The 26,196-nt window shown below is 18.0% G+C and overlaps 8 protein-coding genes across 8 annotated transcripts in view; 3 read left to right on the top strand and 5 right to left on the bottom strand.

Annotated features, from left to right (window-relative positions):
• Positions 1-210: 210 nt before the first annotated feature.
• PGAL8A_00287300 (serine C-palmitoyltransferase, putative) lies at positions 211-1,932 on the bottom strand (the record flags this gene model as incomplete). Its single annotated transcript, XM_028671875.1, has 1 exon — positions 211-1,932. The coding sequence occupies one exon, from the start codon at positions 1,930-1,932 to the stop codon at positions 211-213; it is 1,722 nt and encodes a 573-aa protein (XP_028528484.1).
• A 3,653-nt stretch (positions 1,933-5,585) lies between these two features.
• Positions 5,586-6,725, top strand: PGAL8A_00287400 (small subunit rRNA dimethylase, putative; the record flags this gene model as incomplete). The annotated part of the gene is made up of 1 exon (XM_028671876.1): positions 5,586-6,725. One exon carries the CDS (start codon positions 5,586-5,588, stop codon positions 6,723-6,725), a length of 1,140 nt encoding a protein of 379 aa, XP_028528485.1.
• Positions 6,726-7,162: 437 nt separating this feature from the next.
• PGAL8A_00287500 (zinc finger protein, putative) lies at positions 7,163-7,816 on the bottom strand (the record flags this gene model as incomplete). The annotated part of the gene is made up of 2 exons (XM_028671878.1): positions 7,163-7,379; positions 7,614-7,816. 2 exons carry the CDS (start codon positions 7,814-7,816, stop codon positions 7,163-7,165), a joined length of 420 nt encoding a protein of 139 aa, XP_028528486.1.
• Positions 7,817-9,170: 1,354 nt separating this feature from the next.
• PGAL8A_00287600 (conserved Plasmodium protein, unknown function) lies at positions 9,171-10,357 on the top strand (the record flags this gene model as incomplete). The annotated part of the gene is made up of 4 exons (XM_028671879.1): positions 9,171-9,414; positions 9,602-9,755; positions 9,858-10,050; positions 10,286-10,357. The coding sequence occupies 4 exons, from the start codon at positions 9,171-9,173 to the stop codon at positions 10,355-10,357; spliced, it is 663 nt and encodes a 220-aa protein (XP_028528487.1).
• Positions 10,358-11,260: 903 nt separating this feature from the next.
• On the bottom strand, positions 11,261-13,906 carry PGAL8A_00287700 (root hair defective 3 GTP-binding protein (RHD3) homolog, putative; the record flags this gene model as incomplete). The annotated part of the gene is made up of 1 exon (XM_028671880.1): positions 11,261-13,906. The coding sequence occupies one exon, from the start codon at positions 13,904-13,906 to the stop codon at positions 11,261-11,263; it is 2,646 nt and encodes an 881-aa protein (XP_028528488.1).
• Positions 13,907-15,941: 2,035 nt separating this feature from the next.
• Positions 15,942-21,095, bottom strand: MCA3 (metacaspase-like protein, putative; the record flags this gene model as incomplete). The annotated part of the gene is made up of 1 exon (XM_028671881.1): positions 15,942-21,095. One exon carries the CDS (start codon positions 21,093-21,095, stop codon positions 15,942-15,944), a length of 5,154 nt encoding a protein of 1,717 aa, XP_028528489.1.
• A 1,759-nt stretch (positions 21,096-22,854) lies between these two features.
• PGAL8A_00287900 (conserved Plasmodium protein, unknown function) lies at positions 22,855-24,238 on the top strand (the record flags this gene model as incomplete). Its single annotated transcript, XM_028671882.1, has 2 exons — positions 22,855-23,931; positions 24,056-24,238. The coding sequence occupies 2 exons, from the start codon at positions 22,855-22,857 to the stop codon at positions 24,236-24,238; spliced, it is 1,260 nt and encodes a 419-aa protein (XP_028528490.1).
• Positions 24,239-24,467: 229 nt separating this feature from the next.
• The window catches only part of PGAL8A_00288000 (conserved Plasmodium protein, unknown function), a gene marked incomplete at both ends in the record, with an annotated part of 4,673 nt that continues 2,944 nt past the window's right edge, over positions 24,468-26,196 (bottom strand). Inside the window, 7 exons of the mRNA XM_028671883.1 lie at positions 24,468-24,578; positions 24,696-24,818; positions 24,941-25,048; positions 25,130-25,300; positions 25,421-25,587; positions 25,792-25,847; positions 26,039-26,112. Coding sequence (XP_028528491.1) covers positions 24,468-24,578; positions 24,696-24,818; positions 24,941-25,048; positions 25,130-25,300; positions 25,421-25,587; positions 25,792-25,847; positions 26,039-26,112 — 810 coding nt within the window. The remainder of the gene's footprint in view (positions 24,579-24,695; positions 24,819-24,940; positions 25,049-25,129; positions 25,301-25,420; positions 25,588-25,791; positions 25,848-26,038; positions 26,113-26,196) is intronic.

Raw genomic sequence — 26,196 nt, forward strand, 5'->3', positions numbered from 1 at the left:
CCCCAATGAATTATTATAAATTTTATAAATAAAAAATATTAAAAAATAAATTATAAGATAGTTTAAATTGAAAACAAATAATAATAATAATAATAATAATTAGCATATATAATAATGTCAGATAAAAAAAAAAAAAAAAAAAAAAAAAAAAAAAAAAATTATTTTTTTTAATTTTCTAATTTCATTTTTACTATTGTATTTTTCTTTAAATTATATAGTTATTAATTCCTCTTCAAATGGAGATGGATTTACACTAACCGTAGCATAAACAATATCACGAATAAATTGATTCATATATTCTACTGTATATGCTGAAGTTGCAGTAACTCTAAATCTTGGATATCTTAATGGACAAGCAGGATAAACTACAGCAGAAATCATCCAATTCATTTTTAACAAAACATTACCAATTTTAAATAATCTATCAGGATCATTAGGAAAAATAACAGGTATAACACTAGTAGCATCATCTCCTTCTATGATATATTTATAACTTTCTGGATAATCTTTTGGCCAGTAACCCATACCAGTCTTTAATCCATTTCTTAAATATTTTGCATTAAATTTAAGTTTTTCTATTCTCCATGGTTGAGAATCAATTAATTCAAAAGCTTTCATTGCACCTCCTGCATTGTAGGCTGGTAAAGGAGCAGAAAAAACATTACCTATACAATGGAAATCTAAAAATTCTATTACATCATCAGATGCCACTATATATCCTCCTACCCCTCCTATAGTTTTACTGAAGGTTCCAACAATAATATCAGCTGCTCCATGCATATTGAAATGTTCTTCTAACCCCCTTCCTGTTTTTCCTAATACACCTAAACCATGAGCTTCATCCAAGTATATCTTTGCATTATGTTTGATGCATAATGTTTTAACTGTCGGTAAATCAGCTATATCACCATCCATTGAATAAACTGACTCAATGCACACCCAACAATTTCTATATTTCTTTCTATGTTTGAGTAGTAATAATTCTAAATGATTAAAATCATTATGTTTAAATATAAAATTTTTTGCACCACATACTTGTATTCCCATTTTTACACATGCATGAGTACGACTATCAGATAAAACTAAATCTTCTGGGGTTGCAACCGCTGCTATTCCAGACATACATGCTAAAAATCCACACACAGCTAAAATTGAATCATTTCTACCAAAAAATTTAGCAACAATTTTTTCTAAATCCCTTAATATTTGACTATTTCCACCCAACATCCTTGGACCATGATTTCCTGTAGACCATTTCATTGCTGCTTCTATTGCAGCATTTTGAACTAATGGTTCTCTTACAAAATCGAGATAAGAATATGAAGATATTGGTCTAGCTTTAATATTTTCACATATGATAAACTCATTTTTAACATCCGATACCTTCCACATAAAACACCATCTATTTAATCTAATTACTTCTCTTTTTGCATCTAAATAACTTTGCATTTCAGATTCATCCTTCTGAATTGGTAAATTGTACTTTTGCTTTACTAACATATAAAATAAATGCCTTTTAGACTCTGATATGTACTTTAAAACTAATAAATTCTTATATAATACTATTTTTTTTATTATATCTCTCGTCTTTTTTTTTAATAAATTTAAAAAGTTTCCTTCTGATATAGACTCTTTTAATTCAATAAATAGCTTATATAAAGAAGTAATAAAAGTATGTAATTTATTATTTTTTTTATTAAACAATTTATTCTCTACATTAGGATTTATAGTAAAAATAGATTGTTGTATTGGTAAGAATTCTCCTAATACCCATGACAATCTTGGAGATCCTGCTGATGCATCTTCATTAAATACAGCTAATACTAAAGCCAAAAGGACAATACCTGCTATTAGATAATTTACAATATCAAAATTTCTTAATATATCTAAACCTGCATAATAGTTGTAATTCATTAATCTTTTCAGAAACATTTTATTTTTCACTATTCTTATTCTTTTCTTAATTTTTATATCCTTTAAATTTTATAATTTATTCAGTTACACTTTTTCCTTTTTTTTTTTTTTTTTTTCCCCAATGAATTATTTTAATTTTTTAAATAAAAAGAGATTAGAAAAGAGATGTATTTTTATTATTAATATTAAATTAAAAATCTATATAAACATATAAAAAGTTGTCTCATTATATCCATAAATAAAAAAAATTATTTTGTTTGTTAATAACATATAAATAAATAGGTGTAACTAAAAAAGTTCATAAAAACAAAACAAAGTTATACATTAATAGAATTAAAAACAACTACTTAAAAATTACCATAAAATAAATATGTATATATAAAAAAAATAGTTAATTTTTTATTAAATAAATTAATTTCCCTTTATCATTTACAAAATATATCAACATATCAATGTATGATTTAAATACACATGTATAGATTATATAATTTTTTATATGCAATGTGTAGTATATAAGAAAAATTAAAGGATTTTTTATTAAAATAAAATTAAATTAGTTTTATAAAAATAAATACATAAAAAAAAAAAAAAAAAGAAACTTTAAAATTCTTTAATTTTTATTCATAATGATATCATATTGTGCCTCATTTTTGTAGAAAATTATATAGATAAACGAAATTTAAATAAATAAAAAATTATCAATAGTAATATCTCATTTATGTGGTATTTACGAAGAATACCTTGTTGCATTTGTATCTCTCTAAATTAAAAAAATACACATAAAAAAAGAATTTAAAACATAAAAATATATTATGATAATCTATTTTAAATTAGTAGGAAAAAAAAAAAAAAAAAAATGAATAAATGTACTACTTGAATTAACAATAATTTTTTTAATATTAATTTAAAAAATAGTGTGAATTAATTCAGTCATACAATAAAAAAGAAAAGTTATAAAAAAACATCCACATAAATGAAATTATATGTATTTATATATATATATATACGTATATATATAAATATATATATAGGTATATATATATATATTTTTAACCATATAAAATTATATTTTTATTAAATAACTTTCTTTTTAATTCACGAAAAAAAAAACAAAAATTTTACAAAAAATAATGCACGCACTGAAAAAATCTTAAAATCTGATTAAATGAAAGAATAAGCTTTAGTTTTTTCGTAACTTTTATGAATTTATGAAAATTTATAAATGAAAAACATAAGCTTAAAAATAAAAATTAAATATAAAGTTTGCATAACGAAAAATAAGAAAAAAAATTTTTAAATTAATTTCAAAATAATTTGTATAAAAAATTACATACAAACGAAAAAAAAAAAATTATTTGCATATATATATATATCTTAATCACACACATAAATTATTAAAAATTTCTTTTTTTAAATTTTTCATTCAATTACATAAACACTTAAATATAAATTCTTATAAGGCTATGATTTATTAAATATTTTTTCACAAGTATCACAATGTATGAAAAATAAAAAACAAATATTTCAATTTTTTTGTAAGACAATAAAAAAAAAAAAAGCTTATAATTTTTAAGATAATTTATAAAACATTGTCGATATATAATTTATTTTAATAAGCTGCAATAATAATCATAGAAAACACAAACAATAATAAATATTGCGAACTTTTCATTAAATTACATATAAATGCTATAAAGAAATATAGAAAATGTAAGCACAAACAAAAAAAAAAAAAAAATAAAATAAATAAATAAATATATATATATATAAGGAAAAAAAATACTTTTAAAAAAATAAAGACATCATAGGTAGAAGAAACTAATTCTTCAGGTAAAGCTGAGTGGAATTATAAAAAAAAAGAATTTTAAAAGGATAAATTAATTTATATAAAATATCTTCATTTTTAAATAAAAAATAAAAATAATAAAAATTGAAGTTAAAATTTTATATACACTTATTTTAGAAGTAATAAATTATTAGCTTATACTTTTCGCTTTAAATGAAAACTTATGTAGAAATAAAGGAAGAAACAAAATCTTAAATGGAATAAATATATAATAAAATATTAATAAAAATATATTTTATGAATTATGAATGTTAAAATTTTTCTTTTTCTAGTATAATAATGTACTTAAAGTATGTAGAACGTATATAATTTATTTATGTAAATTTTGTCAATTATGAAAGAATCAAAAAAAAAAAAATAGAAAAAACTATTTGAATAAAGTTATTTTACTAACATTTTTGAAAATATTTTAAGATATAAATCAAAAGGTAAAAAAAAAATTTTTGAAATAAATTTGATTTATTGAATAATTAAAAATAATCTTTGAAATATGTAATTAAATTATAAATCCTTCTTAAATTTTTCTATAAAGGATCATCATGTTATTTTATTCTGGAAAAAAACACAAAAAATTTTTTATTTCTAAAAGTTATAAGAACACTATTTCTTATATAAATAAAAAAAGAGTGTATATATATATATATATAAATATATAGCATGTAAGTGAAGAATTGAAAATATTTTATATTTATTTTGTTTGCTTAATAAATAATTTTTCTTTTGTTAATATATCACATAAAAAAAAAATATTAATCCAATTATTTTAACATTACAAAAAAAAAAAAAAAAAAAAAAAAAAAAAAATTAAACATAGTATCTTAATTAGTTTTATTTTCTTTTTAACTTTTTTTTTTTTTTTTTTTTTTTCCTGTTATAAAACTCTTCTAAGAATATTTTATTTATAATTTTTGTAATTTTCATCAATTCTCTATTCCAAAAATGAGGAAATGCAATCTTAAAATAATTTAATATAAAAATTTAGTCAATTCTTGTAAAGCATAAAATTTGTTTATGTGAAATAACATTATTAGGAATATTTTTATAAAAATATATTTTAAAAAAATATAGAGTATAAAAGTGTATTAATACAATATTAAAATATAAGTATATATTTACTTGGTTATTTTTATTTATATTTTTATTTGATCATATTTTTTTTTTTTTTTTTATGAACCTAAAATTTTTAAATTAAATTTGAAAAATTATAATATTTTACGATGAAGTATTTTAATTATAGGTTAAATATAATATATAATTCTGGGGGAAAAATACATTTGTTGTAACAATTTAGATATATTTTCTAAAAAATTCTGAAACAGTTAAAAATTATACTTAAGAAATATATTTTTTTTTTTTTTAGTTTTATATTAATATAATGCAACATTTATATTAAGATAAAAAATTACATAAAAGTATTAAGAAACAAACTCATGAAATGTAACAAATAATTTAAAGAGTTTTGAGTTATATATATTTTGGTGTTTACAATAATTTACCTGTGTTTAAAAAGAAATTATGACTTTTTTTTAAGAATAAAAAAAACATATAATTTTTTTTTTTTTTTTTTTTTCAACTCACTTTAAAATATCTTTTTATAAGGATGTATGACAAGAAATTTTATTTAAAATAATTTTTTTTTTTTTATAAAAAAGAATTATAATTTTTTTTTCATATTAAGTTCTATATTTTTGTTTTATTAAAATGTTAATATATATATAATATTTTTTCTATTTTTTTTTTTTTTTATTGTATTAATCCTAACTCTTTTAAATTAAAAAGTTTTTTTTATTTTTTTTTTTTTTTTGGTATATTAAAACTGAAATAAATGATATGTAGAAAAGTTATATTTAATAATTCATTAAAATTACTAACAAATAATATAAAAATGAAAGTAAATAAAGCTTATCACACTAATAATAAATCAACAAAAATTTTGAAGAACGTAAATGAAATGATAAATAAAAAGAATAACAAAAGAAATATAAGTACTACAAAGATAAAAAATGGTAATAAAATGAACATGATATTATATAAAAAACATGGACAACATTTATTAAAAAATCCAGGTATATTAGATAAAATTATAATGGCTGCAAAAATAAAAAGTTCTGATATAGTTTTAGAGATTGGTTGTGGTACAGGTAATTTAACTATAAAGTTATTGCCGATAGCGAAAAAAGTAATAACTATAGATATAGATGCTAGAATGATAAGTGAAGTAAAAAAAAGATGCTTATATGAAGGATATAATAATTTAGAAGTTTATGAAGGTGATGCAATAAAAACTGTTTTCCCGAAGTTTGATATTTGTACTGCTAATATTCCATATAAAATATCTAGTCCACTTATTTTTAAATTAATTGCTCACAGGCCATTATTTAAGTGCGCAGTTTTAATGTTTCAAAAAGAGTTTGCTGAAAGAATGCTAGCAAATGTTGGTGATAGTAATTACAGTAGATTAACAATTAATGTAAGACTTTTTTGTAAAGTTATTAAAATATGCAATGTTAATAGAAGTAGTTTTAATCCTCCACCAAAAGTCGATAGTATTATTGTTAAGCTTATTCCAAAAGAAACTAATTTTTTAACAAATTTTGATGAATGGGATAATTTATTAAGAATTTGTTTTAGTAGAAAAAGAAAAACACTTCATGCTATTTTTAAAAGAAATGCAGTTTTAAATATGTTAGAACATAATTATAAAAACTGGTGCACTTTTAATAAAAAGGTTCCAGTTAATTACCCATTTAAAAATTATTGTTTAGATATTTTAAAAGATCTAGACATGAGTGAAAAAAGAAGTATAAATTTAGATGAAAACGATTTTTTAAAATTATTATTAGAATTTAATAAAAAAGGAATACACTTTTTTAATATTTCTAATGTTAAAAATAGTGAAATATATAATATTCATTTAGATGATGAAGAGGATAATGAACAAGAATTAAATGAAAAAAATTTGTAATGATATATATTTTGAAAAATCTCACTTTTAAATTTTAAAAAAAAGTATTTTTAAATATTAAATCAAATATATTAAATATAAATTATGTAAAAAAAATGATAAAATAAAGAAAAAACTCATTTAACAATTTATTTGTGTAATTAAATACATTCTTTAATTTTTTTTTTTTTTTTTTTTAATTTTTTAACTAAACAAAATACAACAAAAAAAAAAAAATAAAATAAAATAAAATAAAATAAAAATAAAATTAAAATAATATAAAAAATTCTTATAAAAATAAGCCATATTTGCAAACAAAGACAACGCAAATGTGTATAAAAATATATATTTTTTTTTAAAAATTTTAATTATAATATGATGATTTTTACCCATAATAAAAATTAAATTTTTGTTAAAAAGTTAATAACTTTTCATCTTAATAAAAATTCCTTTTACCATTATCCTATATCTAACATTTTTGATTTACAACATGAAGAATCATCATGTATTTTTTTACAATTTAATGAACAGTAATATCTTATATAAGATTTTGGTTTATGTTCATAACACTTCAAACATTTGTACTTTCCTTCAAATCCACAAACAATACAAAATTTTCTTCTAATTAAAGAAGTACTTCCTCCACTAACTGTAGTCCAACAATAACTTTTCATTCTATAGAAAAAGTGAGCAAAATGAAAAAATAAAAAAAAAAATAAAATAAAGAGTATAGAATTATAGAATATAGACAATAATATAATATACATATATATAAACTTAATTTTTAACTTAATATATGCGATTTTACGTATATAAATATATATTCTATTTTTTCTGATAAAATATTCTACTTATTTAAATGTACACTTTTTTTCTTAAATTCAATTTTTATTGTAAATTAATTATTACTTAAAAGCATCAGCCTCATCTTGAGCTAGTATTAAATTTATATCAACTTTTTCTCTTTGTTTAAATTTACATGAAACGTTTCTATTCAAACTAACAGTATTATTTGTTATTTCGATATCATCATTATCTTCACTATCTGATCCCTTCTTCCTTTTTCTTTTTTTTACATTTTTTATATTTTTTTCAAGACGCTTTCTTCCCATTAAAAATAAATTTTAATAAATTATTTCCTGATTTGTTCTTTTTTTTTTATAATAAAAAGGAGTTAAGCATACTATTTCATTAATAAAAAAGCCAAAAAGAATTAGTAACAAAAAAAAAAAAAAATTAAAGCATAAACATTAAGCTATATTAAAAGAAAAATATAAAGTTGAATTCATAAAATCAATTTATGTAAAAAAAAAAAAAAAAAAAAGGAAAAAATGGATTAATAATTCACAAATTAAAAAAAAAAAAAAAAAAAAATAGTACAAGAATTCTTTTCATATGAAAATTATTAAAGTTTTAAATTATAAATTATTTCTCTTAAAATATTAAAATAAAAAAAAAAAAAAAATAAAATATAATAAAATATAATAAAATATAATAAAATATAATAAAATAAAAAAATAAATAAATAAAAAAACACTGAGTATAAAAACGAAAGATATTAAATTGATATAAGAAAATGAAACTAGAAAAAATGTTTTAATATATATTAATTTTATATATACATAAATTAATGCTATTAATACGAATTAATAATAAAGTAATATTTTTTAAGTTAAAATTTATATATTGCTAATATTAATATATATTTTCTTTTATCAATGTTTTATTCAAATTATCATGAATAACTCGTGTATATATTAATTGCCTACTTAAATAGTAATATTTTTAATAGTATTAATTTTAATACCATTAAATAATACTCTCTAATTATTTTTCTTTATTCTTCATTTAAAGATATTTTCTAAAGTATTCATGCTTATGAATAAAAAATTTCTCTTATTATTTTAGAATGGTGTGTTTGTGTGTAAATATTTATTATATCTAAAAAAATACTGAGAAAGGTATACGAAAAAAAAAAAAAAAAAAAAAAAAGAAAGAAAAAGAAAAAGAAAAAAATAAAACAGAAGATTGAATTATACAAATACATAAAGTTCTTTGGAAATGTAGAATTATAATTTTAGATAAACAGAAAATTCGTTTAAATAAAAAAAAAAAAAAAAAAAAAACATAAAAAATTATCAACTTCATGTTACAATAAAAATAGTAAATGAAAATTACTATTATTTTTTTTAAGATTAATCAAAAATGCCAAAAAATACATAAAATTAATAATTTGATTGATATTTCAGTGAAAAAAAATTTTTTTTTCCTTTGTCTTTTCACGTTTTTTATATTTATATTTTTCTTTTTTCTACTTTTCCTTTTTCTTCTTCAATTTTTATTTTTAATACATTTTTTCTTTAAGAAAAAATAAAATCATTATCATAAATAATGAGTGAAAAGTATTCAATTTTTGTATGAATAATTCAAAGAAGAGTAATAAAAGTTCTCAAATAGAAAGTGAATATGAACATCCAAAAAATTACAACATTTTGTTTTCTTATTTCTTATCTAGTTTTTTGTCATATTATATGGAATGGGTGTTATAATATATATTCCACTTCTGAAGATGAAATGTATAACATATTATACTCTAAAAAAAAGGAAGGTATATCATTAAAAGTGGATACCAAGAAGAACATAAAATTAAAAGATATAAAAAATCTTTACATGAAATCAACACCTTGTCCTGTCTTACCTAGGCCATTTAGTATAATTTATTAAAAAATTTAATAAAAAAAAAAGAAAAGAAAATGTATTAATAGGAATAAATTTAGAATTTTCAGCTTAAAATAATTTTTTATAAAAAGAAAAAATATAATATTTTATAACTTCCTTTATTTTAGTTAATTTATATTTATTATTTATTTATTTTTTTTTTTTTTTTTATTTCTTAGAATCTATTTTTCACTTAAATTGGTTTAGAAAATCATCAGAGTTAATACCTATAAGTATACAGCTATATTCTATGTTTGAAGAAAAAAATAATTTCTTAGGATTTATTCTTTTATGCTCTGCAATTTTTACAATTATTGAATGGGTGTATATTGCGTAAGAAATGAAATAAAGTTTTTAATGAATGTTCATGTAAAATGTAATTCAATGTTGTATTTTTATTTAATTTTTTTTTTTAATTTTTTTTTTTTTTTTTAGCTATTTAGCTTGTGTGTTATTATGGGATGGAGTTATTAAACCTCTATTTAAAATTTTATATATATTAATTTCAACTTACATGATTATAAGATTTGTAGTCATACTTTTACCATATACCAAGTCTTATATATCTCAAGAAAATTATAATTACATATCGTCATTTATATTAAATTTTTATAATTTAATCACCAAGGTAAGCATATAATTTTAATAATTTAAAAGGAATTTATTTTTTTTTTTTTGTTTTTGTACTCTATTCATATTGATTTAAACTATTTTTTTTTTTTTTTCTTATATGTTTACATGTAATTTTTTTTTTTTGTAAATTTTTTGTTATTACCTTTTACTTTTTTAATTATGAAACATTATCCCATTATATGTTTTGTAAAAATATTATTTTAACTTCTTTTTTATTTTTCTTTTTAAAGATCTCAAAAGAATTAGGTAATTTAATGAATAAAGTAATTCAAGAGAGCGTAGTAATTAATAAAGAACTTTAAATGTTACAAAAACAAAAACTTATAAATAGAGAAATAATTGTTCTATTTCTATATAATGAAAACTTCAAGCATTTTAAGGATAGACAATTATATTTGAAAATTGAAATAATCTATTATAGTTATAAAAAATTGAATTTTGTAAAATTTTAACTTTAGAATTTTTGTTTCAAAATTTAAAAAACTTTTAAATTATTTGGTTCTCTTTACTTTTAAATATACTTTTTAATGTTTTCAATACATTTTTTTTTTTTTTTATCTTACACTTATATTTGAATGAATGAATAAATATTAATTTTTTTTATATTTTTATAATATAAACTTCATAATAATATTTTAATATATATAATTTCATTTATTAAAAATATATATATAGATGAACAAATTAATGGTAGTCATGAATTTTTTATACACACAATTATTTGTTAAAAATTAAATTTTTTCTAAAATGAAAACAAAATATTTTTTTTTATAAAAAAGACATAATAAAAGGAATACATATATCTTTAGTTTATACAAATAATATTAATAAAAGTATATATATATAAAAAAAAAAAAAAAAAAAAAAAAAAAAAAGAAAAGAAAAGAAAAGAAAAGAAAAGAAAAGAAGTTTTATGTATATGTAAGCAAATAAAAGCTTTAATAAGAAAAAATATAATGCAAATTTTAAATCAACAAAAAAAAAATTTGTAACGTCATATAATCTTTTCATATTCAAAAATAATATGAAAAAATATGGCAAATAATACTTAAAAATAAAAAAAATAATAATAAATTTCAACAAAAAAAATATATATATATATATATTGTAATGAAATAATAATCAAAATAAAGAATAAAAATAAAATAATAAATAAATAAAGATAAATATATATGTATACTTATATAAATTCTTTTTTGAAATAATTAATCTGATTCATCTTCTTTAGTACTTTTATCATTTACTTTTTGTATATGTTTGTAAAAATTATAAGAATTTTTAGCTACATAAAAAAAAATTTTATTAATATATGATAATGCTTCTATATTTCCATTATATACACAAGTAGATATAATAAGAATAAATGCTAAAATAAATGGTATAATTATATTTAATTTAAAAAAAAAACGAGTAAATGACAGAATTTCATTCCATCCAAATAATAATAAAATAACCCAAAATAATAAAGGAATGTTCTTTAAACTCATTTTTCCTCCTGTTTCTTGTATATATTGTGCATCTCTACACAATTCTTGCATTTTTTTTTTTGCTTTAATTTTTCCTTTTTCTATTACCTCTTCTTTTATAATATTATTTGGTAAATAATCATCAATAATTTCTACTTTTATATTTTTTTGAAGAATTTCAATTATTAAAAAAGCATAATTTTTAGACTCACGAAAAAGCTTTTTTAACTCTAACATAGAAATATCTTTCCACTGTCTTGGCTGTTCAGCTTCATCATAATTAAATACTAATTCAAATCTTTGTATAAGGATACGAGATAAATTTTCTGATATTTCAATAAAATTATTTTTTAAAACATCAATTATTTCTTCTAAATAAAATTTTTTCAAATCATTCATAAAATCTATATTTTCCATTTGCTTATTTACTTCCTCATTTACAACACTTATATATTTTTCCTTATTTTTAATTGTGTTAATTTTTTTTGTATTATAAAGATTTTTGTCATAATTATTTTCTTTGTTACTTAACGATAAATATAATTTCTCTCTTTTTTCATTATTATATATTTCACTTTTTTTATCATTCTCATCATAGAAATAAATTTTTGATAGTTCATTATTTTTAAGATTTATAAAACATTTAGTTAAATTAGTATTAATATTCTCTTGTAATTTTGTAACTATATTTAATATAGCATTCCAATATTCTTCAGTATTTTTTGAAATAATCAATAATGTATCAATAGACTTAAATCTACTTTTAATAGTAGATCTTACTTTATCTAATAAAAGATTATATTGAATATTTTTAATTCTATTTACATCCTTATATATTGAGGTGAATAATGTGTTCAACGAAGATTTATAGTTAAATTCATGAATAGTTTTTTTTTTAATTTCAATATTGCATTTTTCGTAATTTTCAAAAAAATTACAAAGAGTTTGGTATTCTAGTATATCTGAGTTATGTAAAAAATTAGCCCATAAATAAATACAGTTATGATTCTCTTCATTTCTTTCCTTCTGTGAAAAATGGTTTCCTTCTTTTGTATTTAAATATGATTCTTTATCAAATAAAAAAATGCTTTTATCAGTTGAACAAACTTTATATAAATTATTTAATTCATTAAAAAATTTCACTGATAATTCCCTTTGTACAAAATTTAAATTATTATCAACAATTAGTTGTAACTGTATATATAAATTTTCTAGTAATTCTTCAGATGTTTTTAAGCATATACTTTCTTTATATCTTGAAGCATCAGACAAATATTCATTTAAACATTTCTCTATAACTTCATTTTCTGCCCATTCCTTAAAATTATCTATGGGTTTATTATGAGATAACTCTATTTTTTCTTTAATTGTTTTATTTATATTATTAATAACATTATTCTTGATTTCTTGACATCTAAAAGTTGCCAACATCTCTTTTTGGGATGGAATATCTAATTGTGATTGTTTTACAATAGTATTCCATATGTTATTGCAATATTGAGCAAAACCATCGGAAGGAATATTTCTAGAATATTGTAAAGGTTTTAATTCATTAATCCACTTTTTTCTTAAATTATTTACATCTTTTATAAATTCTTCTTTTTTAATTATTGCATGTGATAAGCCAACTACTTCAATAATAAAAAAGTTACTAATGTTAATACTTTCTAATTCATTTGGTTTTTTCATTTCTTTCCAAATTTTATTTAAATAATCTTCTATTATTTTACTTTTAACTATCTCTATTGATGCAAAATCTTCAAACCAATCTCTTACTGCAAATAATAAAATAGTTTTGGGACAATTTTTATCTTGTTGAAATAATTCTAAATTTACTTCCATTACAGTTTTTAACAACCCATAATTGGAAGCTGTGAAATTTCCTAATGAATGATACCATAAATTAACAATTACACAATCTGCTAATGCTAAACAAAATAAGGCTGATCTATGTTCAAAAGTCAATCTGTTATCTCCTCTTTCTTTCGAATCAGTTCCTTCTACATCAAGTATTAAAGTTGGTGTAATTTCATTTTTTTCTCTTTTATTCTCATTATTTGGATAATTTGTATCATTATATATTTTATTTTCTATATTATTTGTATTAACAACACACGAATCTTCCTGAAACATTTCGTAACTTAACCATAAACCTTTTGTTGTTTGACTATGTCCTTGTTTTGTATTCATTACATCAAAACATGTTTTAAATAAATGATTTAATAATGTACTTTTACCACTACTTTGACTACCTAATATAGCTATTACATTATAATCAAACCCTAAATTTGATAATTTATTTCTACACATCCATGCTTTTAAGTCACCTATTATGTTCCCATCATAATCAATTATTTGAGTTATCATATCGCTCTGCATTTTCATTTTACAAATTATAAACTCTTTTATTGCTACTTGTATATTTATATTTCTCAATTTTGTTATCTCAGAATATACACTTATTTCTTATATAATTTTGTTAAACTTAAAAACTTTTACACACATATCTTTTTTTATAGAGCAATTTTGACTTTCTATTTCAAAAATGTAAATATGCATAATTTTTATTTCATAATAAATCAAATTGAAAATATATAATGTAATTCATTGAAATATTAAATAACAATTTAAAATTAATACAATTATAATTATTTAATTCAATAATAAAAAAAAAAAAAAAAAAAAAAATTAGGGGCATATCATTTTAATAAATGTTTTATTATAGCTATTTATTGTTTTAATTCTGAATTAACAATATAATTCATCCAAGAAGCAGTTTTCTTTTTATGCTAGTTAGAAATACAAAATATATATATATTCTCATGAGATGCACTTTTGTACAAATTTTAATTTTTTATATTTTAAGTGGTAAATATATTTTTCTTTCAAACATCAAAAAAAAAAAAAAAAAAATAATATAATATAAAAAAAAAAAAGAAAATATATTTTTATCAAAAATGAATAAAAACAAAATTATTTGATTGGGAAATAATTAGAAAAAAAAATTAAATTTTTTATATAAATAAGATACTTTTTTTTTTTTTTTTTTTTTTTTTTTGAAGTATGTAGTATATTTATATTAATCTATTTTTTTAACACAAATATATTCAATTATTTATTTCAAGTTATTTTTGATATATTAAATGAATATGTGTATCCATAAAATTTATAAAGTTTTGCACAGTTGAAATTAAAATGATTTTTTTTTTTCATTTTTATATTTGCTTGTTTAAAAAAAAAATTATAATCTCACAAAATTTTAGTTTAATAAGAGATAATAAATATGAAATGCTTTTTATTCAGGTTTTCAGAAGAATTTTTATATTTTTCTTTTATATATTGTATATTTTTCTTAATTATGGGAATTACTGATATAAAAGAAATATGTAATAATAATAAGAAATGACATCTTAATTCGTTAATACAATAATTGTATTTGTTATTATAATTAATTATAGTAGTGATATATGATATAATACCAATAATAAAAGAAACATCATTAAACGTATGAGATTTCATATATAAATAAAATATATAGATAATTATTTGAAAAATTTACATAGTAATATTAATAAATTGTATAACAATTACTACAATTATGTTATTGTTACAAGACTTAAAACAGTTTTACACTTAAAAAAAATAAAATAATTTTTAAATATTAAACATCCTAAAAGTACCAAAAGTTCCTTGAATTATAACTATTATTTTAATTATATTCTTTAAATAACTATATATATTTAAATTTAGTAATATCACTTTCACTTATTTTATAAACATTTTATAAAAAAAAAAGATGTTGTATGTTTTCATTACAAATTTTTTAATATTCTTTTTATTACAAATGCTTTCTTTGATTCACTTTAAATTAAAAATAAACTGACACATTAAATAATACAATAAACCTAAAATTCTTAAACACATATAAATTTTTGTCTTTTTCTTTTTTGTTACATTTGTATTATATAAATCTTTATATAATTTTTCCTTAATATATACAACTATGTCCTTTATTATAAAAGTTTTTAATATTTTTATTATCATATTTAGTTAAATTTGAAAAATAAATAAATATTAAATAAATAAAAAAATTTATAATTACAAAAATTATTATGATCTTAAATAGATTTAATTTTTAAAAAGCACATTTAAGAAAAAAAAAAAAAAATTAATATATTTAAAAATTAAATATTAAATATTAATATATTAAATAATGAAAAATTAGCATATTAGTAGAAAAAAAAAAAATAATAATATTAAAGAAATATTAATATTAAAAAAAAAAAAAAAAAAAAGGAAAAAAGATAATTATTATAATATATTTAGAAACAAAAAATAATGTTACAAAAAACTTAAAAAAAAAAAATTAACGAATTAAAAAAAATAAAATATTTAAAATTATTAAATTATATATATAAAATTAATATTTTAAATTATAGGAATTTTTAATTTGATCATTTTGTTCTGTAAAATATTTAGAAGATGCAGTATTTATTAATGTCGAATTTAATGATAATGATTTTCTATTTCTAAGAGTATTTTTATTAATCTCCTCCCAAGCTTTATTAACATTTAAAAAAGGATATAAATCGGAATTAATAAAATTGTATTTATTATTTTGAAAATGTATATTTTTTGAATAATGAACAAAATAATTATTAATAGTAGCATTGGCCCCTGGATGTATAGTAAATTCTGGTTTTTGATTTAATTTTTTTAATTTATTATTTTTTACATATTGTATTTTTTCTTGGATAAGGTTAATTAAATTTTTTAAAGTCATTGGTAAAAATTTTTGGTTATTTTTTTCAAAAATGTTATTTTTTAATTCTTTTTCTTTAAACTCCATAATTGCTTCAATGAAGCAGTATGTAAATACACCATGGCTAACAAGAATATAATTATCATCTTTATCCTCACCAGTATTTTCTTCACTATCGTCTGTGTTAACAGACATATCACTATTATTATCACTACCACTATATATAGAATCCTTCAAATCATTATAGCTATTATCAGAGTATAATTTCTTAGATTTATCTTTTTCTTCAAACTTTTTTACATTTTTATTTTCCATAGAATCGTTTTTGTTATTATTAAAAAATTTTCTCATCATACTTAATGAGAAATTAAAATTTTTCTCGTAGAAACTTTTTTTTTTCTTTAATCCTTCCTCATTTGATAATATTTTTTGGCTGTTTTTTTTTTTTTCTCTTTTTTTTTTTGTACTTTTATTTTTGTTATCATTATCATAATTGTTAGTTTTTTTTAGCTGTTTTACTCTTGCAAATTCAATAATAGGAAACAATCCTTCTATTGAAATTTGCTCCCATGTCGCTGCACACAAACAATAAGCTTTGGGGGCAATGGGTAATGAAGAAATAGATTGTAATAAGGGATCAATCATAGCAGCAGTTGATTCAACCTCTATTAATTCGGAAAATCTTGATTTGCAAAAATATTTTTTCATAGTACTATTATTCAATATAGTTATATCATAAACAGCTTTATGCACTTTATCGGTAGGATTAGTAATTGGCCATATACCTTTTTGCTTACATCCTTTTATATATGACCATGAATTTTCCGTTCCCGCAGGATCTAATATGGTCTGCCCACCTGAACAATCTAAAATTATAGTCATCTGAGAATTTGAGTTTATACTTAATAATAAATCTTTTAATTGAACAGCTGTTATTACATTATGTTCATAATTTTTATTAAATGGGTCAGAACATAAAAATGCTTCATCATATCCTTCTCCTTCCCATCCACTCATATTATCTACCTGAACACTTTTTCCAGCAAAATAAAAAACATAAGAACCAAATGGAACGGAATCTCTAACTAGCCAATTTACTGCTTTTAATATATTTATTCTTGTTGGCCATAAGTTTAGATTAATATTTTGAGATGATATATCAACATTTTTTATATCAAAGTTTTTACATGAATTACATAAATTAATCTCTACGTTTTTTTTATTTTGATTATACATCCCACTTTTATTAAATAGTTTGAAAATATTTCTTTTCACATCTTTTCCATCATCAATGGAACTATTATTTGCTTCTTTTATATACTTCATTCTATTTATATCAAAATCATCATATATGTAAGCATTTGATGGCAAGCTATCTGTTAATAATAAAATATTTTCGGGTGCAAAATCAAAATATTTTACCAAAGCTCTGCAAAAAACATAAGCATCATTTGCGCATCCGTAAAGTCTTGTTTCTTCTTCATTTACATAATTACAACCAATAACTACTGCTTTTTTTACAATATATTTTGTGTCTATTTCAAAGTTTTCTTCTTTGAAATTATTTATATGCTCATGCATTTCTGTATCTAACTTTTTTTTTCTTAAATTATGATTTCTAAGGGAAGCAGTGCGATGAAATTTTGTTAAACTTTTCGTATCAATATTTCTTAAGTAATTACATATTTTACTATTATCAAATGATTTACATGACTCTAGTCCTTTTCTTTCATTGTTACTATTTATTCTATTTAAATTTAATAGTACTGTTTTAGATAAATAATTTTTATTTTCATTTTTTAATGTTTTTAAGGTAATTTTGTTATTATTACATAATGTATTATTATTCATCATTTTTCTATTTAACATATACATTGAATTAAAGGAATCTTTATTTGATAAATTGTTACTTAGAAAATTATTAGTAGTTTCGGGAATATTATTTTTATTTAATGAATTAGCACCATTACTCACAGTACTATTTAATATACATGTATTTGATAATTTTTTATTATTATTTTGTAAACTTTTATTTATAGAATAAGTATGTGATATATTACTATTATTAATTATTTTGTTATTCAATATATTAGTAGTAGTAATAATATTTTTGTTTAACAAAAACTTTTTATTAAATATATCATGTGTTGAATTATCCCTATGCAAAGGAATATTAATAGTATTCATATTTAATGAATTAGCATTTTCTTTGTTTTCGTTATTCATAATAAAATTATTAGTTGCATTATTTTGATGCAACAAAATATGGAATTTTTTATTATTATCTAATAATTTTTCTTCTTTTAAAATTTTAACATAAGAATAATAATTATCACGTAAACAACTATTTAATGAACCTTTTACAGCATTTTCAGGTGGAAAATATGTATCTTCACTAAACATATAATTATTTGATTCATTATATTTATTATCATCATCTATAATCTTATTAATTATTTTATGTTTTAATTCATCTTCCTTTTCATAATTTACTTCATTCATATTTTTTAAGTTTATAGAATTTGCATTTTTATTCCATTTGCTAATTTTGTCATTATTTACTTTAATTACCTTATTACTATTTAAAGATAAATATGTTGATACACTAGATGATGTATGATTTCGTTCTAGGTTTTTTTCATCAAAAATTTTATCAGAATTATTATCCGTGTTTATTTTTTTTGTAATATTATTACTTTTTTCATCTAATTTTGATGATATTTTTAAATAATTATTATTATTTATTTCCTTGTTTAAAAGAGAATTTATACAAATCACGTTATCATTTGATATATTTTCATTTAATAATACATGTGATGAATCGATAAAATATTTTTTATTGTTTTCATTTTTAAAAATATCTGCTTGTTTACATTTATTACTAGTATTATCATAAGAAGCAATAAATGTTTTGTCATTCATTTTTACATTTATGTAATAATTATTATTCTGTTCATTAATAGAAGAATTATTTTTTATTATCTCTTCATTTAAACAATTATTTTTATTTGAATCAATTGTAATATAATGAATCTTTTCTTTATTATCATTTATATTGTTCTTAACATCGTTTATATTCATAAAATCTTTTTCATTATATAATGTAGATTCAATATTATAATTTTTTATATCTTTTTTATTCTCACAATTATTGTATTCACAAAATTTATTTATATTATCCATTCTAGTAATAACTTCCCTTTTATTTCTTGAATTATTCAAATAATCATTCATATCATTATAAATTGAGTTATTATAAACTTTTAATAATTTATATTCTTCACTGTTTGTGTTGTATTGTGCATTTCTTTTATAATTTAAAAAGTTTTCTTTTTTATTTATAGTTGTATCTTGGGTATTCTCTAAATTATTTTTATTCATATTTGTTATTTTTTCCTCTAAAATGTTGTCTGTATAAAAATGATTTGGAAGATCTACATCTTCCTTGTAATATAGAGGTGATGCATATTTATTATTGTCAATATTGCTATTAAAAAAATTTTTATTAGTGCAACATTTTTTTTGAGAGTTTAAATAATTTTTATTAATATATTTGTTATTTTTCATATTTTCTTCTAAAAATTCTATTTTATTTATAGTACTATTATGCAATGAATGATTACAATAATTACTGCATTTTAATTTTTGTTTCATATTTAACCCATCTGTATTAGCTTTATGTAATTTTAATTCATTTTTCTTGTTTTCATTTGTCTCAATATATAAGTCAGAATATATAATTTTTGTTTGTTCACTTTTATTATTGTTTAAATTGTAGGAACTTGTAATATTATTATATAAATGATAATTATTATTTTCACAATTTTTTTCGTTCATTAAAATATTATCATTATATAAAAAATTATTACAAGATGATATTTTTATATTTTTTTTTGGAAATCCAATATTATCTTTACTGTAGTAAGGTGGATAACCATTAATCAAAATTTCATTAAATTTATTAAACATATTTTCTGTAGAACTGTTATTTGTAATGTTATTATTAACGTTACCAACTATTATTTTTGATGAATCACATTTATATGTATTTGATATATTTAATTTATCATCATAATCATTTTTGTTACTTATATTATTATCTAAACTGTTATTACATTTAAAATTTCGCACTTTATTAAGATCGATGAGAACATTTGATTTAATTTCAGTATTTTTATTTTTAAAAGCATTATTTACAGAATTTTTTATGGTTGTTATGTCAGAATTCAAAATATGATTATCATGTATATTTTTATTCTCATATATATCTTCATTATTCATATAGGTATATAATAAATTATTACTTGCATTATTATACTTATTATCCATTTTAATATTTTTTCCATCACTATTTCTATATTCATTTATTATTCCTATTTTTAAATTATTTTTTTTTACATTTGTTTCAACGATATTCCTACTTCTTTTTGGTGTATTACTTCTATTTAAAAATCTACTTGTTATAATTCCATTTGTAATAGATTCTTGTGTTTTCAAATTTACAAATTTTTTTATATTGTATTTATTTTCATCATTTCTTGAGATACTCTGACTTCTATCTTTATTATAATCTTCATCTCTTGTGCATTTAATATTATTAGTTATTTTATTATTATATTTTTTTCTAAAAATATTTTTTTCGTTTAATTTTAATTTATCTTCTTCAAGATATTTGCCAATATTAAAATTTTTAGTTTGGCATTTTTTTAAATTTGAAAAATTATTTAATAAAGTGTTATTTTTGTTACAATACATATAAATTTCTTCATTTGTTTCTTCATTTTTCAAACTTATATTATCATTATAAGCCATCTTTTACTAAATTAATTAGGAAACCTTTTAATTAAAGAATTTATCAATATTTAAAGATTAATAATAAAAAATTAAAACAATAACAAAAAAAAAAAAAAAAAAAAAAAAAAAAAAAAAAAAAAAAAAAAAAAGGATAAAAAGTGAAAGAAAAAACAAAAATGACTGTTATTTTATATATCTATATGAGTATGTATTTTTTNAAAAAAAAAAAAAAAAAAAAAAAAAAAAAAAAAAAACAAAAAACAGAATAAAATAAAATAGGACAGAAAATGAAAAGAAAAAAGAAGGAAAAGAAAATAATAAAATCTAAAAAAAGAAAAATAGAAAATGTAAATAGAAAAAACAAAAAAAAAAAAAAAAAGGATAAAAAGTGAAAGAAAAAACAAAAATGACTGTTATTTTATATATCTATATGAGTATGTATTTTTTATATATATGGAGAATATAAAAAGTTCATTAGGTATATTTTTAATTTATATAATTAAAAATTTTTATTTTTTAAAACATTTTTATTACTCATATTTCCTTTAACATATTAATAAATAACGACTACCTTAAAAAAAAAAAAAAAGATATAGCAGACAAAACATCTAAAAGTTCTCCATTGATACAATATATATTTCCTTTAAAAATATTTATATATACATATATTTTTTTTTTTTATTCATAATTTTAATGCAATAAAGTGCGCATATAAATGTTTATTATTCTATACCTGAATTTACTTTTTTATTTTATTAGTTATTTTTCATTTTATATTCCTATTTTATTCAAATAAAAAAAAGATAATTTGACAAATTAACCGCGGGACAAAAATTCCATATAAAAAAAAAATAATAATTATATAAAATTTTATGCATATAATAATTAATATAATTACGTATATCACAATTTAAGTTTGTGCTAATTTTTTTTCTTAACTTATTTCACGCATTATGATATATTTTACTTGTAATAATTTTTTTTATTTTATATTATGATATTTTTTCTATTTTTTTTTTTTTTTTTTTTTTTTCACTGTACTAACATTGTTTGAGCTTTAGAAGAAAAAAAAATTGTACTTTTAGTTTAAATTTTTTTCTTCTAGAAATTCTAGAATTTAAGTTGCTCCTATTTTATAACATTGAGATTTGTGAATGATTTCATAGTAACACATTTTTTAATTATCTTAATCATCTTACAATATAAGCATATATTATTTTTTTCCTTTTTAAATTACACTTTTTTTTTTTTTTTTTTTTGCTTTATTCTATAGAAAATGTATTTCTATTTTTTTCAAGTGGTACTTTTTATATTAAGTGCTTAATGATAATATTTAAATTTTATCGTAATACTTTACAAAGTAATAAAAGTACCTAAATATATATTATATAGTACTATAAATGAAATAATTCTTATAATAAAAAATTCTTAAATTTTTGAAAATTCTATGAAAAAAAAAAAAAAAAAATAAAAATGCTATAAAGAATTCTTGAAAGAAATAAAATAAAGGAAAAAACCTTATAATAAAATAGTTGGTAAAAATGATATTTTTACATAAAAAAAAAAAAAAAAAAAAAAAAATCATTAAAATTTTAATATTTTACAGTAAATTTTTAAAACAAATTTTATTTAAAAAAATTTCAATATCAAAAGAATGTAAAATATACTCTTAAAAAAAAAAAAATGTAATTTTTAACTTAATCGAAGTTTTTATTATGTATGAAAATGTAAACCTTAAATATATATATATATATATGTAAAAGGAAAATATATTGAAATGAAAAAATTAATAAATACTTTTTTGCCTTACTATATTCATAACAATAACTTAACGACAAATCTAACCTTCAAAAAAAAAATATCCTTTTTTTTTTTCTATGTAGATCGTTATATTTATTCTCCCTTAATTAACAGTTTGTTAAAAAATAAAAATGCTCAAGAAAAAAATATAATAAAAAAAGTATATACAAAGAAAATATTTGATATATTAGGTTTAAAAAATAACTATAATAAAAAAAAAAATGAAAATGTAGAAAATATAAATGATATATATAAAAAGTATACAAAATACACAAAATGCAGTAAAGAAGCTATTGATAAAAATTCTAATAACACTAATGATATTAATTATAAAAATTTTTATAATAATGAAGAAATGAATGCAATATGGCCAGATAGGATATTTTATGTAACACCTTTAGAAGTTAAAAAAAAAATAGAAAATGAAAAATTTAACGTAATTTATATTGGTCATATGAGCATTTTAGTACAAATAAAAAATTTTAATATATTAATAGATCCAGTTTTGTCTAGTAGGATTGGATTTTTTAATATTTTAGGAGTAAAAAGAACAATAAAAGCAGGAATATCTTTTGAAAATTTACCTAGTATTGATTTTGTATTATTAAGTAATAATAGATTTGATATAATGGATAAAAATACATTAAAAAAAATTATATTAAGAGATAATAGTATCGTTATAGGTGGTATGAATATAAGAAGATATTTGTTTAAAAGAAATTTTCCAGTAGTTTATCCTTTGAATTGGTTTAATAAATTAACTTTTGAAAATATTTCATTTTATTATTTACCTTCTTTAACTAATAGTCATAGATATTTTATTGACAAAAATATATATTTACCAGGCTCATTTTTAATCCATAATAGTACCAATAATAGTTCTATTTTTTACAGTGGGCATTCAGGTTATTCCAATCATTTTTTACAAATAAAAAGTTATGTTAATACTATATTAAAAAATGATAGAATCGATTTATCAATTTTACCAATTGGTATATATAAACCTAGTTCTTTATATAACCATTTTCATATGTCTCCTAAGCAAGCATTACAAGTATAAATTATATAAGTTATTTTTTCAAATATTTTTTGAAATATATAATTAATTTTTTATTTTCTTAATATTTTGAAAATATTTTTTTTAATTTTTATTTTTTTTCAATTTCTTCTATTTTCAGTCACATTTTGATTTAAATAGTAAAAAGTCATTAGGTATAGGAAGTGACGTTTTTTGTCTAGGAGGAGAAGAATATAATGAAGCTACAAATGAACTTCAAAATATTTTGAATATTTATGAAAAAGAAAAAAAAAAAAAAATAGACTTCATTACATTACAACCAGGTCAAAATATTATTCTTTGATTTCAAATTGTATAAGAATAGAAAAGAAAAATTTATTATAATATATATAAAGATAAAAAAAATAGTTAACCAAATAAATAAAATGACAATATCTAAAAAAAAAAAAAAAAAAACATTCACAATTATAATTAAAAAAATGAGTATATTTTTTATTATTTTTAATAATTAATATTTATATATTTTAAGTAAATTTTTTGTAATGCATATATATATATATATAACTTTCTCTTTATTCATAAGCTGTAACTAAAGCTTTAAAACATAATTTTTTTCTTTTATTATATTCATTTTCTTTCTCCATTATATCCGTATTCATTTTTTCTAAATTGTCTTTTATTTTCTAAAAAATTAGATAATCCATAAAAATATAAGTAAATATACTCTTTAAATAATGTTAAATAATTTCTTTTTTTATAATTGTTATTGTATATATATATATATATATATATGTAAATACCCTGACAAGTATTTGGCTTTTATTTAATATTTCGCTTGCTGAAAGAATCGACTTCCCCTCTTCATATAGTTTTTTTATATCATTTTTATTTACGTTAATTTTTTTTATACTTTCCATTAAAACCTAAAAATATATATATATTTTATGAATATTAACATAATTGATTTATATTTATAATTTTTCAAAATATAAAATAATTTTAATTTATATCACAATAATTTTACTATTATATTCTATTTTATTACGTTTATCTCTTTGGTAAATATATTTATCTCTTTCTCAGTACTTGAAATAATATTTTTTTTTTTTTTTTCATATTTCTTGTTTAGTTCTTCTCTTCTTATTTTTTGTTTCTAGATTAAAAAAAAAAAAAAAAAGCGCCAATTAATCATTTCAATTTTTTCTCTTTTTTTTTTTTTTTCACATATTAGAACCTCTACTAATAATTTAATTTTGCTGTCTATTTCACTAAGAGCATCAGCAAAACTTTTTTTTAAATTCATTTTAAATTTTTCCTTTTTTTCTTTATGACAAGAAATAATTTTCTCTATTATTATTTCTGTATCACTATCTCTTTCTAAGGCATTCTGAATTTCTAATTTCGTCTTAAAAAGTAAACCAAAACAATGATATATATTTATTTTTTCTATAAATTTATATCAACATTAATAATAATTACACGGAAATTTAAATATTATAAAACTTTATTAATTTTATAATTATACTTGTGGTATGTTTAAATCTAATTTAAAATTATGATCAATCAACAAACTATTATTCTCCAACTTTTTTTTAAAATCATTTTTATTTTCATATCCTTTTATATAACTTTTTATTTCTAATGACCCTTCAGATTTTAATATATCCTTTTCTATAAGTTTTTTATTTTTTTCTAAATATTCAAAAAAAATATATTTAATTGTTATATATATAACTATATGTATAATCCAATGAGATTATTTATATTTAGTTTTTTTTATATGAATTTATTAACTATTTAAATAAATTTTTCTTAATACATTTTTTTTTTTTTTATATATAATTTTTATTAAAATAAATCACTGTCTTATCTTTTTTTTTTTTTTTTTCTTTTAACCTTCATACTTTAATGTTTCTATTCTTTTTCCTGTGTTGTTTTTTAAAAGCTTGTCTCTGAAAGAATTAATCAATTTATCATTTCCTTTATCTACTTTTGAAAAACTAACAACGTTATTTATATACATATATATATATATTAATTTATAAAATTGTATCTTCATATTTACATATTATAAATACAAAATTCTCTATTTAAAGAAATATATTTATATATATATATATATTTTTTTTTTTTTTTTTAAAACCTAATTTCCTTATCAATAAGTGGTTCTTTTGAAAAAAATAAAGTTTCATCAAATTGTTCTTTTATATTTTTTTTCTATCAAAAAAAAAAAAAATAAACAGTACTTATTTTTATTTATTCTTTTTATAATATTTTTTTTTTTTTTTTTTTTTTTTTTTT

Source organism: Plasmodium gallinaceum (genome assembly GCF_900005855.1).
Source record: "Plasmodium gallinaceum strain 8A genome assembly, contig: PGAL8A_v1_87, whole genome shotgun sequence".
Classification (NCBI taxonomy): Eukaryota; Apicomplexa; class Aconoidasida; order Haemosporida; family Plasmodiidae; genus Plasmodium; species Plasmodium gallinaceum.